General features: G+C 38.6%; 1 protein-coding gene across 18 annotated transcripts in view; it reads left to right on the top strand.

Annotated features, from left to right (window-relative positions):
* Positions 1–13,131, top strand: part of KIF1A (kinesin family member 1A) — a 2,189,582-nt gene that overhangs the window by 1,644,255 nt on the left and 532,196 nt on the right. For all 18 annotated transcript variants that reach the window (XM_044071047.1, XM_044071036.1, XM_044071035.1 and 15 more), the window contains one exon: positions 2,812–2,897. In XM_044071047.1, coding sequence (XP_043926982.1) covers positions 2,812–2,897 — 86 coding nt within the window. The remainder of the gene's footprint in view (positions 1–2,811; positions 2,898–13,131) is intronic.

Here is a 13,131-nt window from a genome sequence, read left to right as displayed (position 1 = left end):
GGTCCCTGGTGTCAGTGACACACAGCCGTACTGGCTTTCAGTTTCGGAACAGCAATACTGCACTTGTGGTTAGATCCAATGTACTCATTACTCCAGGTGGTATTTATATCTTTGCACTGTAGCAAACTGCTTGCTACAAATGTAACAAGTGGTTTGCTACAGTCTAAAGATGACCTTTTTTAATTTGATCCTCAGCTTAAAGTTGGGGGACCGGATCAGGGTATGGCATCAATAGCTGGCTACATCTGTCATGAAATGTATGCATAAATATCATTACTTTTAATAACTGCAGGTATTTTTAAGTCATTTGGAAACATGGCCGACCAATTAATGATATTGCTGTGCAAGTAATTGGTAAGTAAGTTAAATGAGGCTTCTATACCACTTGTCAACTCACATTTCACCTATAAACTAAATAGATGAGCACGGCTTTGACCTGAGCGCCAGTCGTCAGTCCTTAACAAAGACAGCTGGCTCCTTATCTGACAAAGATCCAATCTGCTTCTCAATATTTTCTTTTTCAATCTTCTTAACCAAAATGCTTTCTCTTACCTGGCAGGTAGATTCACTATTAGACAGAAAACCTACAACCTCAGGTCTCAACCCACTTTGCCACATCAAGCAAAATATGTAACATCCATAACTTTTCTATACTTTTCCTTAAAATCTGGCAGTCCATTTTCCCCACCGTTAGGGAATCTTTAGATCTATCACAGTACAGGAAAGCCCTTAAATGCCACTTAAACAAGATAGTGTAATGCCACTGCTTTATAAACAGTGATGTAGTCAGAATCCATGAGGAACCTTCTTCCTCAATCAGGACCTTGTCCCCTCTGTAACTAAGACTCACCCTCATACAGTTTGCACCTTAACATTTTCTTGCAAAATCCTTTGATTCACAACCTCTTACACGATGTATAACTTAGACCTGGTATTACAGATTGTTTTATGCTCCTAGACTTTTGTGCTATCAATGTTCTCCAATTTTCTGTTTTGTGTTTTCAGTATCAACATTTGTGTTTTGTTCATAACAGGGCTGAGCCTGAAATAAGTCCTCATAGATCCGTACTGCATTCTGGTTAACAAATTTAAGTACGCAAACTTAAACTCCCTGATTATTGTTTTCTGCAAGAAATCACAGAGGGCACAGTTTATAAATGTGAACTGGCAATTATTCCATTCTTTTGGGAGATTTCTTCTTCATGCCTGCATAAACATGGAGTTAGTAAATAATATAATGTATAGAGGGGCTTGCCTCCCTGCAAATAAATACATTCACTTGTTTTTTTATCTCTGAGATATTAGACTCCTTCAAATACTCCTTCCAGTATTAACTTTCCTTTGTAAAATCTATATTTATTGTAATGTGTGGAGTACTGAATATCTATATTTATGAATCAAAACATTGCAGCTAACATAATGTAATACCTTAGAACTAGTAAGGAATAATACAGCCCCAAAAACTGAATGCAAAGAGATTGTCGAGCAAATTCATCTTTTCTTCCTAATCACTTATGTAGAAAAAGCAATAATGACATCATGACTGCATGTTGACAGTATGGACGCACAAGTCATGTGATCTCAGAGAACATGCCATGTTGCACTTTATCTCCATTTATATCAGTATTATGCCAATACTTGGCCATGTGTTTTTACATTGTTAAAAGGACATACAAATGATGCTTAGGAACATATTACTTAAGAAACAGTCAGAAAAATAAGCCTATAGAAATGTATCACTACAATAATATTATGCATTAAAATGTATGACTCTAAACTGTGTATAACTGTTCTAAACATGTATAGTTACACAACATTTAACAATTTAAGAGAGAGTTCAACAAACGGTAAAAGTATTAGTTGAAAACATTTACAGCCAGTCACCTACAGATTTCAAACTACAATTTATCACACTATTTGGAAAAGACAGAGCCTGCTCGTCTCTCACATTTAGCCATCACATAAGTTCTAGCAGTAGATAGATATGCGTCATCTGCCAATTACTCTTCTTATCTTTATGCTGTGTGGGATTTAGGCAAACTCATCTGTCTTGTTACTGTTTTGTGATCTATTAATAATGGGCTTTGTATAGTTCTACCTACTGTACTGTTCTTACCTGTCGGCTATGTCATTATTAAATATTAATTCTATCCTTTCTTTTTAACTTTGCATACTGCTTTCTGGTTTCCCTACTTCTTTTGTTGGTATATGTCACAGGCACTAGCTGAAACAGGTCCATTAGGATGAGTTCACTACCCTGATTAACAAAATAAATGAATTAATGACTGAATTAAAGTACAGGTTTCCTAAAAAAAAAAAAAACTGTACTTTCAGCAGTCACATAGTGCATGTTATCTTTCTATGGAGGCCATAACCCAGCTAACATCAGTTTATTGCTGTTGGAGTCACAGGGTGTTGTTTCAGGTTTTCACACAACTCTGTTGAGTGTTTGATCACATGGATTCATAAAGGTCTACTGTATCCATTTTGCAATTTGTACTTTTTTGTTTCTGTTGTATTGAACTTGCAGATGTTACACTGTGCTTGTCTTGTCTAAAAAAGTGAGCACTTCCGACATGCCTAGTGCGGTAAATCAGGTAAAGACAAGCAAACAATAAATATGTGAGTAATAGCACAGCTGTGACTCCATGATTAATGTAATTATCAAAACATGTTATTCTGCCTGTAGCTCACTGTGTTTGTAGTCATGTACTGCAAGTTTAAGTCATCCTGTGTTCCACTTGGTTCATAATATTTCTACCTCAGTGTTGCCATTTTCTGTCTCTTATGCTTCTCGTTTCTTACTTGTAGCGGATGAGGAAGCTCCAGATTATGGCTCGGGTGTTCGACAGTCAGGAACTGCTAAGATCTCATTTGACGATCAGCATTTTGAAAAGGTAAGACTTTGTTTCGGCTTTGTTCATTCGGTATAAAAATACTGTTCATCAGCAAAAAGAATATTTGTTACAAGCATCTGAAATCCTATCCTTATTCAACTTTTCTGTCAGAACTTACTTCGTAGGCAGTTCCTCGTGTACATTATGCCTTCTTTTTATTTATAATGGTGGGATTTCCCAGTCACCTGAGGTCAACAGGGAAGGAAGTAAATTAAAAAAAAAACACTGTCAGGTCACAAAACAATTAAAAGAGGCGTGATTGTTCTTGATTTATTATATATTTTTTCTCTCTATTTTTACCTTTTCCTGCACAAGCTGCTCATTTGTTCCAGCCGGTAGATCGGTTTGAATATGAATCCAAGGATATTTGTAATTAAGTGCTTCTTTCTTGTATCATGCAGAAGCATAGCATAGATTACAGAAGAATCATGGTACACATAGGTCATAAAAGCAGCAACAAAACAGAAATAATATTGTTTAGAAGGCTATCAGATTGTAGTAGCCGGTGCTTCATACTACTGTGTGGAACATTACGCCTGCAGGAACTTAACTTAGAGATGCAGATGTCAAACCCACAATGCACAGAAGTAATTGGAAATACATACATCTGTAGTTATGCAAACACAGCAAGTTTTAGGCATCAGCAAGCCCTACTATTCCTGATGATTTCTTGTTCAAGGAGGCCTCTCAAATCATATCAGATTATCATATTTTGGTATTTTTGTTAAAACTTTGCTAGAACACTGCTAAGGAATGACTTACACTAAGCTGCAGTCCCCTTCTCCCGCATACTTTTTGAGGTTCCATTTAATAATTCTTGAATTGTCTCCCAAGAGAATCATTTCCGTGTTACCTCTCAGATGACTATTGATATTTTAAGCTAATAAGCCTTAGTTATATTATTTATACATGTATGTGTTCAGGCTACATTAGCTACAAAAATGAACTTCCCTATACATGCTTGAGGTGAGGTTACTCGAGTGTCACTACACTGCAGAAAAAATGGACAAACAGCATAATGCCAAGCTTTTTTCTCCATAGGAAATCACTGCCAGTGTGACTTCTAAGTGTGCACCAGCAATGATCCACTTTTTAGGGAGATTTCTCCCTTCAGGTTAGTGCAACCATGGAGTTGGTATATATAAGTTTTGGTGGGTATGCCCACTGCAAAAATGAGAATAAAAAGTTTTCCACCCTTTTACTTTTTGGATTTTTTCAAAATGTTGACTTTCAAGAAATATGCGGTTTATAGTAGAACCGGAAAAATGATATTGGTTTTCATAAATAATGTGACTGCTGTGTAAAACTGCTGAGCCAGGATATCTGTAATCCACCAGCAGTTTGTGAAATATGTTATCCCCATCACCCTGCTGTAGAGCATGTTTGTGGACAGCATACTCAATGCTAACAAAAATAATCAGTTCTGAAGTGATGAGCTTAAGACAAAATATATGTTTACAATACAGATTTAGGCAATATGTAACGCTCTGTAAATGTTGTGCAAAGGCTGAGAGGAATCATCATCATCAGCCCCCCTTTTCCCATTTTTTCTACATGGGGTCGGGGTATCGTGTTAACTGTCGCCAACTCTCTCGATTCATTGCCACACTCCTGCCTTCTTTAACACTCATGTATATGACTGCCGCAGATTTTCTTTCACACAGTCCATCCACCTCCTTGATGGATATCCTCGCCTCCTCTGATCTTTTCTGCAATTGGAGCTACTTTGGCTTCTGCTCTTATGTCCTCATTTCTTTGTCTGTCCCACAGTGTGCATCCTACCACCTTTCTCAGGCACTGCATTTCCATCACCTCTAACATCTTCAACTGTTCTGCCTTTACTGCCCATGTTTCTGTACCATACAGTAGTATTGGTCACAGCACTGTCATGTACACCTGACTTTTCAGCTTCTTTGTCTTTCATCTGTCATAGACTACACCTGATACTCTATGCAAGTTGGCTGCAGCCCTTCTGATTCTGGCTTGGACCTCTTCATTCAGACTACCCTTCTTCTCAACCACCACCCCAGATACTTGAAACTGTTTGCCTGTTCCACTATCCTCCCTTCTATCTCTATTATCAGCTTCTTCTGATTTCCCCACTTTGCTGCCATTACCACCATCTTATCTGTGCTTAGTTTCATCCCATGTGCCTTCAGATTTGCATTCCATTCTCCTACCCTTTGCTGAAGTTCTAGTTCAGAGTCTGCCTGTGCTGCCACATTGTCTGCATACAGAAGCGTTGTTGATCTGTTCCCTCCAGCATGTTTGCTAATGTAGTTCATCACCAGTATGAACAGCAGTGGGCTCAGAGCTGAACCCTGAGAGGTATGCTGAGAGGAATAAAGAATGATAATTTGAAGTGGAATGCCTGGGAAAAGGGCTGGAAGACTTGAAGTGATAAGACAATGACCAAAGTAGAGGACAATGCAAAAGGCTGATTCTAGTTGCTAGTGTGTCTAATGCAGTTCACACATGAATGGGACAGGTGGAGATACCCTGTGGAAGTGGAGGGGAGGCTGTTATTTTGTTAGGAAAAGATCATTAGAAATATGGGGGAACATAAGAGATGAATGGTTGAGTGAATGGCAATTTTTCCCAGTTCCCAAAGAGAAATATAATTTACAGAAAGGAAATTTACTTTTTTATTCTGGAGTTCTTAGAGCTAGTAACCATAGAAGTCGAAGAGACCATTCAAGAACAAGTGCATGAGTAAGGCTATAGGATGAGAGATAAGGAGTTAGGATGCAGAGTGAGTTTTAGAAACAAAATGGAGTCGGGTAAAAAAAGTGAATAATTGGTATCATTTGGGGGAGTGTGTATATCAGTGTGCTTTTGGTAAGTTGAGAGATCAATAGAGTAAAGAAGATGCAATACAGGCAGAAGAATGTTTCTGGAAAGGAATATTGGCAGTAATAGAAATATTGAAAGAGGCTGGCCCTGCTGGTGATCAGTATATAAGGATGGTGCATATGTGGTATAGAATACATGAAAAGATATAAGAAAGAAATTATCCATCTAGAGTGTTGGAAATGTGAGGAAGGAAATGCAGATCAAATGCACATGTGGTGGAAATGTAAACGGGGTTGTACCACTGTAGATGAGGGAAAGAGAGGTCTGGAGTAAATTACTGGGAACGAAAATACCAGATCAGTATGACTCATGCCTTTTTGTGTGCATAAAGAGAATAGAACAGATAAACTAGAGATGAAAGTTGATAACTTCAACTGCAGACAGATGATAACTAAGGCATGGAAATCAGAGGATCTAGACATTTAAACAGAAGGAGGATTAATGATCTGGTTCAGTCTTGGGACCGCTGTTGTTTGGCATCTGCTTCTCTGAAGTACAGGCCAATACTAAGGGACTCTGGCTAACAAAGTTCACAGATGACTGCAAACTGGGAGCCATTATTGAATCCCCAAATGATGTGGATATTCTACAAAAGGGCCTTACAGAAACAGATGCTTGGTGCCAGAGTCATGGGCTCAAGCTTAATGCCAAGAAATGTATAGTTATCCCCTTTGGGAAAAACCATGTACCCATGTATTACCACATAGGTGGCAGCACACTAAACACCGAAAGTGTGATGAGAGACTTAGGGACACAGGTGGACGGTGGTCTCACGTTCGATAACCACATCGCCACAACATTCAGGAAATCCTTCTATGTGGCACACCTCATCACTAAGGGCTTTTCATCCAGAAAAAAGGAGGTCATTGTCCCACTGCACTCATCCCTCATTAGACCCATTATAGAGTACAACACCCCATTTGGTATGTACCTCACAAGACATCTGCAACAGCTGTAAAGGCCGCAGAAATACCTCACTAAAAGAATCACAGGCCTAAAGCAGATGCCCTATACTGACTGTTTAAAAAAACTCCAGTTATGCTCTGTGGCATATCGTCTACTCAGAGGCGATCTCTGCTTAACATACAAGGCCATGTCAAACCCTGAGCTGTTGGACATGCTCCACTTAAAGAAATCCCAATCCCTCAGAGCCACATACTCCAGGGATCTAAACCTTGTCATCACAATGAACAAAACATGCTGAAGGGATAGGTTCCTGACCCAGAAACTCCCCATACTCTGGAATAGACTGTCCATACATGTCAAGCAGAGCACCTCCTTGGCCCTCTTCCAAAGGAACCTTGATGATTGGATGGGAGATAGGAAATTCACCCCGGGGATCACGTCAGTCACCCTGCTAGACAGGGGTCCAGGGAAGCAAATATTTTGGGAAGAAATATCCAAGGAATTGTTATGGCTAGGCTTGTATAGGGCCTAGGGCTGATAGCCTAGTACCAACCTATGAACCTATGGATGCAGAAGCTGTGGAGGAGATATGTGCAGTGGTTTACAAGGAAGTATAAGGGGATGTTCAGCGATGGACAGACTTATCAATCAAAGAAGCAAGTGCGAGTCATGAAACAGGTAAAGTTGCAGTTGGGATGGTTAAGAGTGATAGTACCAAGCACAGGTATGGGGATTACCAGAGATAAGATACATTGAGGCCAGATGGAGGTAACCTTCCAAATAATCCAAAGGTAACCAATGGGGAGTACCTCAAATTCTGCATGAAGTAGTTAGTATGGCATGAAATGTATAAGGGGGCAACTTTCGAGGAAGGAAAGATATATATCAAATTATAGGGTGAGAATGAGTAGAAATGGAAAAAAAATATGTTTTATTGTACTAAGATATAAATGTCAGATATTTGTGTTATATACTGTGGTAAATATGTTGAATGATATGGCAGACAAATGTTGAATGAGCATGATATGTGAAAAGTCTATGTTAAATGGCATTGTTGAACTTTGTTGAGTAAACAATAAAAGTAATAAAGTTAAAAAATGTTTTGACAGACATTGTGAAAAAAGGTTGTTTAACAAAATATTTAACTTTAAATCATAGTAAATATACCTGGATTTTTTAAATATAAATTCTACTACAACTTAGTTAATAGAATAAATACATTATTGAGTGTACTCTCCGGTGTATATGATGTGTACTTGGCTATACCTCTGAATTTGCATATGCTGTCACTATTTTTCTTCTGTTGCTATTGCAGTATATATCTGTTTGTTTGCAAAGGAGCTTTATATCTAGTGTCTTCTTCTTCTTCTTCTTCTTTCGGCTTTTTCCCGGTTAGGGGTCGCCACAACGGATCACCTGTCCGCTCATGATTGGCAGTGGAGTTTTACAGTGTCGAGTTGCCAGCTCGGAGCCCAACCTTCCACAGAAGGCACAAACACGCACACACACACTCACACCTAGGGCCAATTTACAGTGTCCAATCCACCTACAGCATGTTTTTGGGATGTGGGAGGAAACCAGAGCACCCGGAGGAAACCCACGCGACCACAGGGAGGACATGCAGACTCCACACAGAAGGCACCCCAGCTGAGAATCGAACCAGAGAACCTCTTGCTGTGAGGCGACAATGCTAACCACTGCACCACCATGGCCACCGAGCTTTATATCTAGTGTGCCAACTAAAAAAGGTAAAGACTAGTTGGATTTACATAGTAAGTCAGCTAGGTAACAACAAATGTCATAAGATAAAAAAACACAGTTCTACAATCTCACCTTCATTTCTCCACAAATTTCTCCCTTTTTCCTACAGTTTCCCCTAATTCACATTTTCCTTCTCATCTCTCCCCACTTCTACACTATTCCTTCCTACTCTAGCTCATTTTGCAGACTCTCGGTACCCTGCTTGGCTTTTCTGGCTGTGAAGACATCCACTCCCCTAATATTGCTGTGCATCCTGATCCAGGTGTGGGGCTCCCTGATTCTTCCATTGCTGCTGTACATCCTTTAAGTCCATTAATTCTACTGCCCCATAAACCACTAATCTTGCTAGAGCCTCCTCACTGATTTTAGCACGATGCATATCCTGATTGAGCTAATCTTTTTTCATCCTTCTGACTTTGATAATCCTGTTGGGGTCATCTCATTTTTTTAATTGTGCTCAGGGTAACTTTATTTGGATCCTTGACCTTTACTCTAACCAGGTCACCGGATTCAGCAGCCTTGTTGATTTGCTTTCCTGACTGTTAATCCTACTGTTCATTTCCTTAGTTGTGCTAGACTCCCTGACTGTGTTAATCCTTCTGCAGACCCTGACCCCTTTAACCTTGAAAGAAAAGCTGTAGCTAGGTCAGTTGGTGTCCTGGGCAATCCTTCCAGTTGGCACCTCCCAACCGGAATTACTTTCCAGAGCTGAAGACCAACAAAGAGTTATTATGTTTATACATAATAGCTTTTTCACTTTCTGAAACATCCTCCAGAAAATGCAGCAAAGGTCTACAACTGCACATTGCTTCGGGTCCTAGCCACACACTGAAAACAAATTATTTGTGCATCCTTGCTCCCAAGTGCAGCTATTTTAAATGAATACTGATACTGCAGTAGTCTGCATCTGCCCAACATAAAGTATCTCACCACTAACTCGCAGGGAATGATCATCGCCTCTCGTACAGCCAATAGTCCACCCTAACAGCTTACACCCAAGGCACCCATCCCTTTCAGCCTGTCCCTGCAATGGGTTTGCCTGGTACTGTTCTGTAACTTTATTACTACTACAAAAACCCAGGATTCTGTAAATGCTGAGGGATGTCTGGATCTTTTAATAATTTTATGGATATGTCCAGCCCCAGTAATGTTGCTGAGCCCCGTGCCTCTTTAATACTTGCCTTGGTGTCAGACTGTTACTCATACTATGGACCCCAAACATTAAACGCAGGTCTGCATGAAAATATCTCTGGAAAGTAGTTGTGAAAATGTTCAAAACAGTAAAGGAAGATATCATAAATAAGCCAGAAGTAGGTGAGTAGGATCAGGAATGATCAAGGTTAGTTACAAAAGTAGAATACAAAGTACTTTTTGTAATGATTTACTGCATCAGAAGTAATTTCATTAACTGAAGGGGGTCAGAAGCTATTTAACATCATACTGGGAAAATGCTGTACATTGAAAAAACTGTGACATGGCTAGAAATGAAGGTGCACTTCTGTTACACACCAAGTACTAAAAGAGCAATTAGGGATACAGTAAGCAGTTAAGTTGAACTTCATTTCTGAAGAAAGTAATATTTTGACTACTGAATGTTTCTTAACTGTAGGCTAAGAGGTTTTACAGCAACAAATAATATCTGCTACCTAGGATGCACACTCAAATGCAGTTGCCCAGTCCAGACAGAACAATGCATGTGAATTATCTCTGATGCTTTTGCATTCATGTATCATGTAGAATCACTACCCTGGCCCACTGTAAGCTTGGACCTTGAGGTGATCTTTGCAACTTTACATTTTGATCAAGCACTGTGCCCTGTTGAGACCATAAGCTGGAGACATTCAGTAGTTTGTACAGCTGCAGAATATGACCAAAATGAATGTTTCAGTATGCCTTGGAATACTTTCTTTAACTTTGGTGTTATCAGTAACTGATACACCGTGGTAGCTGCACTCTGTACCCCATCAGTGTTGCAGATCAATAATGTCTGTATTTCATACTATACATGCTTTAAAGTTAACTAGGTCTTCCAGATTTTGTCTTGCTCTCTCTGTCATACCTGTAGTTAAAGGTCCATGATTTAAATTTCTAAGATCACAGTAATATTAGTTGTGTATTCAATGGGTAGTGGTTCCTTTGTTTTCTTTTTTTACTTACTAGATATTTATGTAGTTATTTTACAGACAACAGGGTTAGATTAAATTGGATTTTTTCAACTTCAGGACAGTTATTTAGTTACAGGATGAAATAGGTGAGATAAGTGTTGTTTCAAACAGTGAGAAAAACAAACAATAATACCTGACCAGGTGGGCAATAAAAGGAACTAACAGATCACCCTGGAGTGTTGTGAGGGCTGACACCACAGGTAGTGGGCATCTCCATTCCTGGAAGATCCATTATTATCCTATAATGCCCATCATGGAGTGCATTGTTGCATTTAGAAAATGGGATACCTGATAAATTGCTTTGTATTTGCTTTTTTTCTGTTTGTTTTGTTTTGTTTTTTTATTGTGTGTGTGTGTGTGTGTGTGTAGCTATTTATATGCACGTGTATGTATGTATGCATGTGTGTGTGCATATATATATATATATATATATATATATATATACACACACACACACACACACACACACACACACATACGTATAGATTTATAGATACATATAGATATAGATAGATACAGATATATAGAGATGTAGATATATAGATATAATGTGTGTGTGTCTGTGTGTGTGGAGGTGTGGGTGTGTATGTATAAATATTTTTTTATGTAAGAGTTCATCCCCCCTTATGATTCAAAGATTCAAAGCTGGTTTAAGATATATAATTGTTGTTGAAGAAGTATTTTACATCCAGAATTTAAGCTATGTAAATATGTAATATTTATATACACACACACACACACACACACACACACACACACACACACACACACACACACACAAACACACACACACACACACACACACACACACACACACACACACATATGCACACCTACACTCTCCCTCTCGTGCAGTAAATGGGGATGAAGAGGGGGGCTTACATCCTGGAAAACCATTATTTATATACAATTAAATGAATCATCATAGACTCAGGAATATCGGATATTCATTGTGCCACAGAAGTAGAATAGTTAGCCTTCAGAACTGCTGTGCAAATATAATGTTTAACTCTGACTTCCAAATTTCACGTAAAGTATATACACATTGTCTGCTTTAAAACGGAGTTAAAATTAGCAATACGTAGAGAAAGACACTTGACAAAATAGGCATAAAGTTGTGGGAAAGAGAAGAGCAGTGTCTGACAGAAGTAGAAATTCATAAATAGCAGTAAAGAAAATTCAGGAAAATACATGTAGGGAGTATGAGATGAGATGAACAGGTTAAGGTGTATCTGTGAGGGAAAAAGTGAGCCTAATGCAATTAGTGGATATATACTAAACAGGGTATAGAACATAAAAAAGGTTTTGTTGAAAACGAAGGCATGTAAGACTTGTCGAAGTAATAGATAAAGCCCCGGTTTAAAAATGGGTAACTACATCACTGGTTAGCTTACAGACAGAAACAAGTTCAATATAAAACTTACACATTATGAGCTTGGATTTTCATCACTTGGTAGTCCTGAGTTTGATTCCTTCAGCCCTAATTTGCCTTCTATGTGACTCTTAGCAAACCATTCAACAAAATAGTTCTACGTGGTCACCTCCTGAAAACAGGAACTTGAGCCCAGTGGTTTTACCCAGTTGAAAATAAATATTGTTAAAAGATTATTAGTAGTTGTGTGTTTCCTCAGCTGCAGTTATTTAACTACAGCAAGTATGAGCTTGTGAGCTTCCTAGTTTAAGCTAATACTGAGCAGTTTAAAGTTGTAGCATACTTAATTACCGAATTACTGGACCTAACAACTTCAAGGCTGTCAACTTTATTTTTTTTTTTTGCTGTTGTTGTCTTCAGGGTTTCATTTCTCAGTTGAAACAAGTGGTGTTGGGCATTGAGCTTTGTACATTAAATTTATAAGCCATTGTTACTTGAGGTATCTGAACAGTGTTTTGAAGGGTGTACTAGTAAATCTGTTTAACTGTGAGATGGTGATGTACTCACTATAGAAAGGCTACTGCAAAATGTCCTATGTTTTTAAAAATGGTTTATAATTTGGACAAGCTGTATTGGCAGGTTTGGTAAATGTTACATGACCATAAAAGAAATTATATATTTGAGGTTGTTACTGTAAAACTCTACTGCCAATCATGAGCGGACAGGTGATCCACTGTCGCGACCCCTAACTGGGAAAAGCCAAATGAAGAAGTACTGTCAATGATGAAGGAAATTTCTCAGCATTATAAATAAATTCTAGCATTTGTAAGAAGAGCTGGTGTAGGACAGATGTGGGGTGAGGTTTCGGTTTTGTGAGAAATTTCTCAGTTCTTTAAATAAATCATAGCATTTTGTGAAGATGTTTGACAACATGACACCTAATTAGTGGAACTTTAGCTACTCCCATTCCATCAGTCATATATCATCGACACCAACCCATTGAAAAACCTACAAAACTCAAAATGAGTGTTTTTGAAAGGAGAACAAGTCCAGCTTTACTCTTCACATGGGAAGGCTATGCCACCCACATCCCCATATTTGTGTATGTGCCAAATTCAAGATCACACAATAGTGAAGAAAAAGAATTTCTTTAATCCCCACTGCAGAATGATCCTGC

Source organism: Protopterus annectens, chromosome 5.part0 (assembly GCF_019279795.1).
Source record: "Protopterus annectens isolate FY-2018-M chromosome 5.part0, PAN1.0, whole genome shotgun sequence".
Taxonomy (NCBI): Eukaryota; Metazoa; Chordata; order Ceratodontiformes; family Protopteridae; genus Protopterus; species Protopterus annectens.
This window is presented reverse-complemented; position numbering and strand designations above follow the sequence as displayed.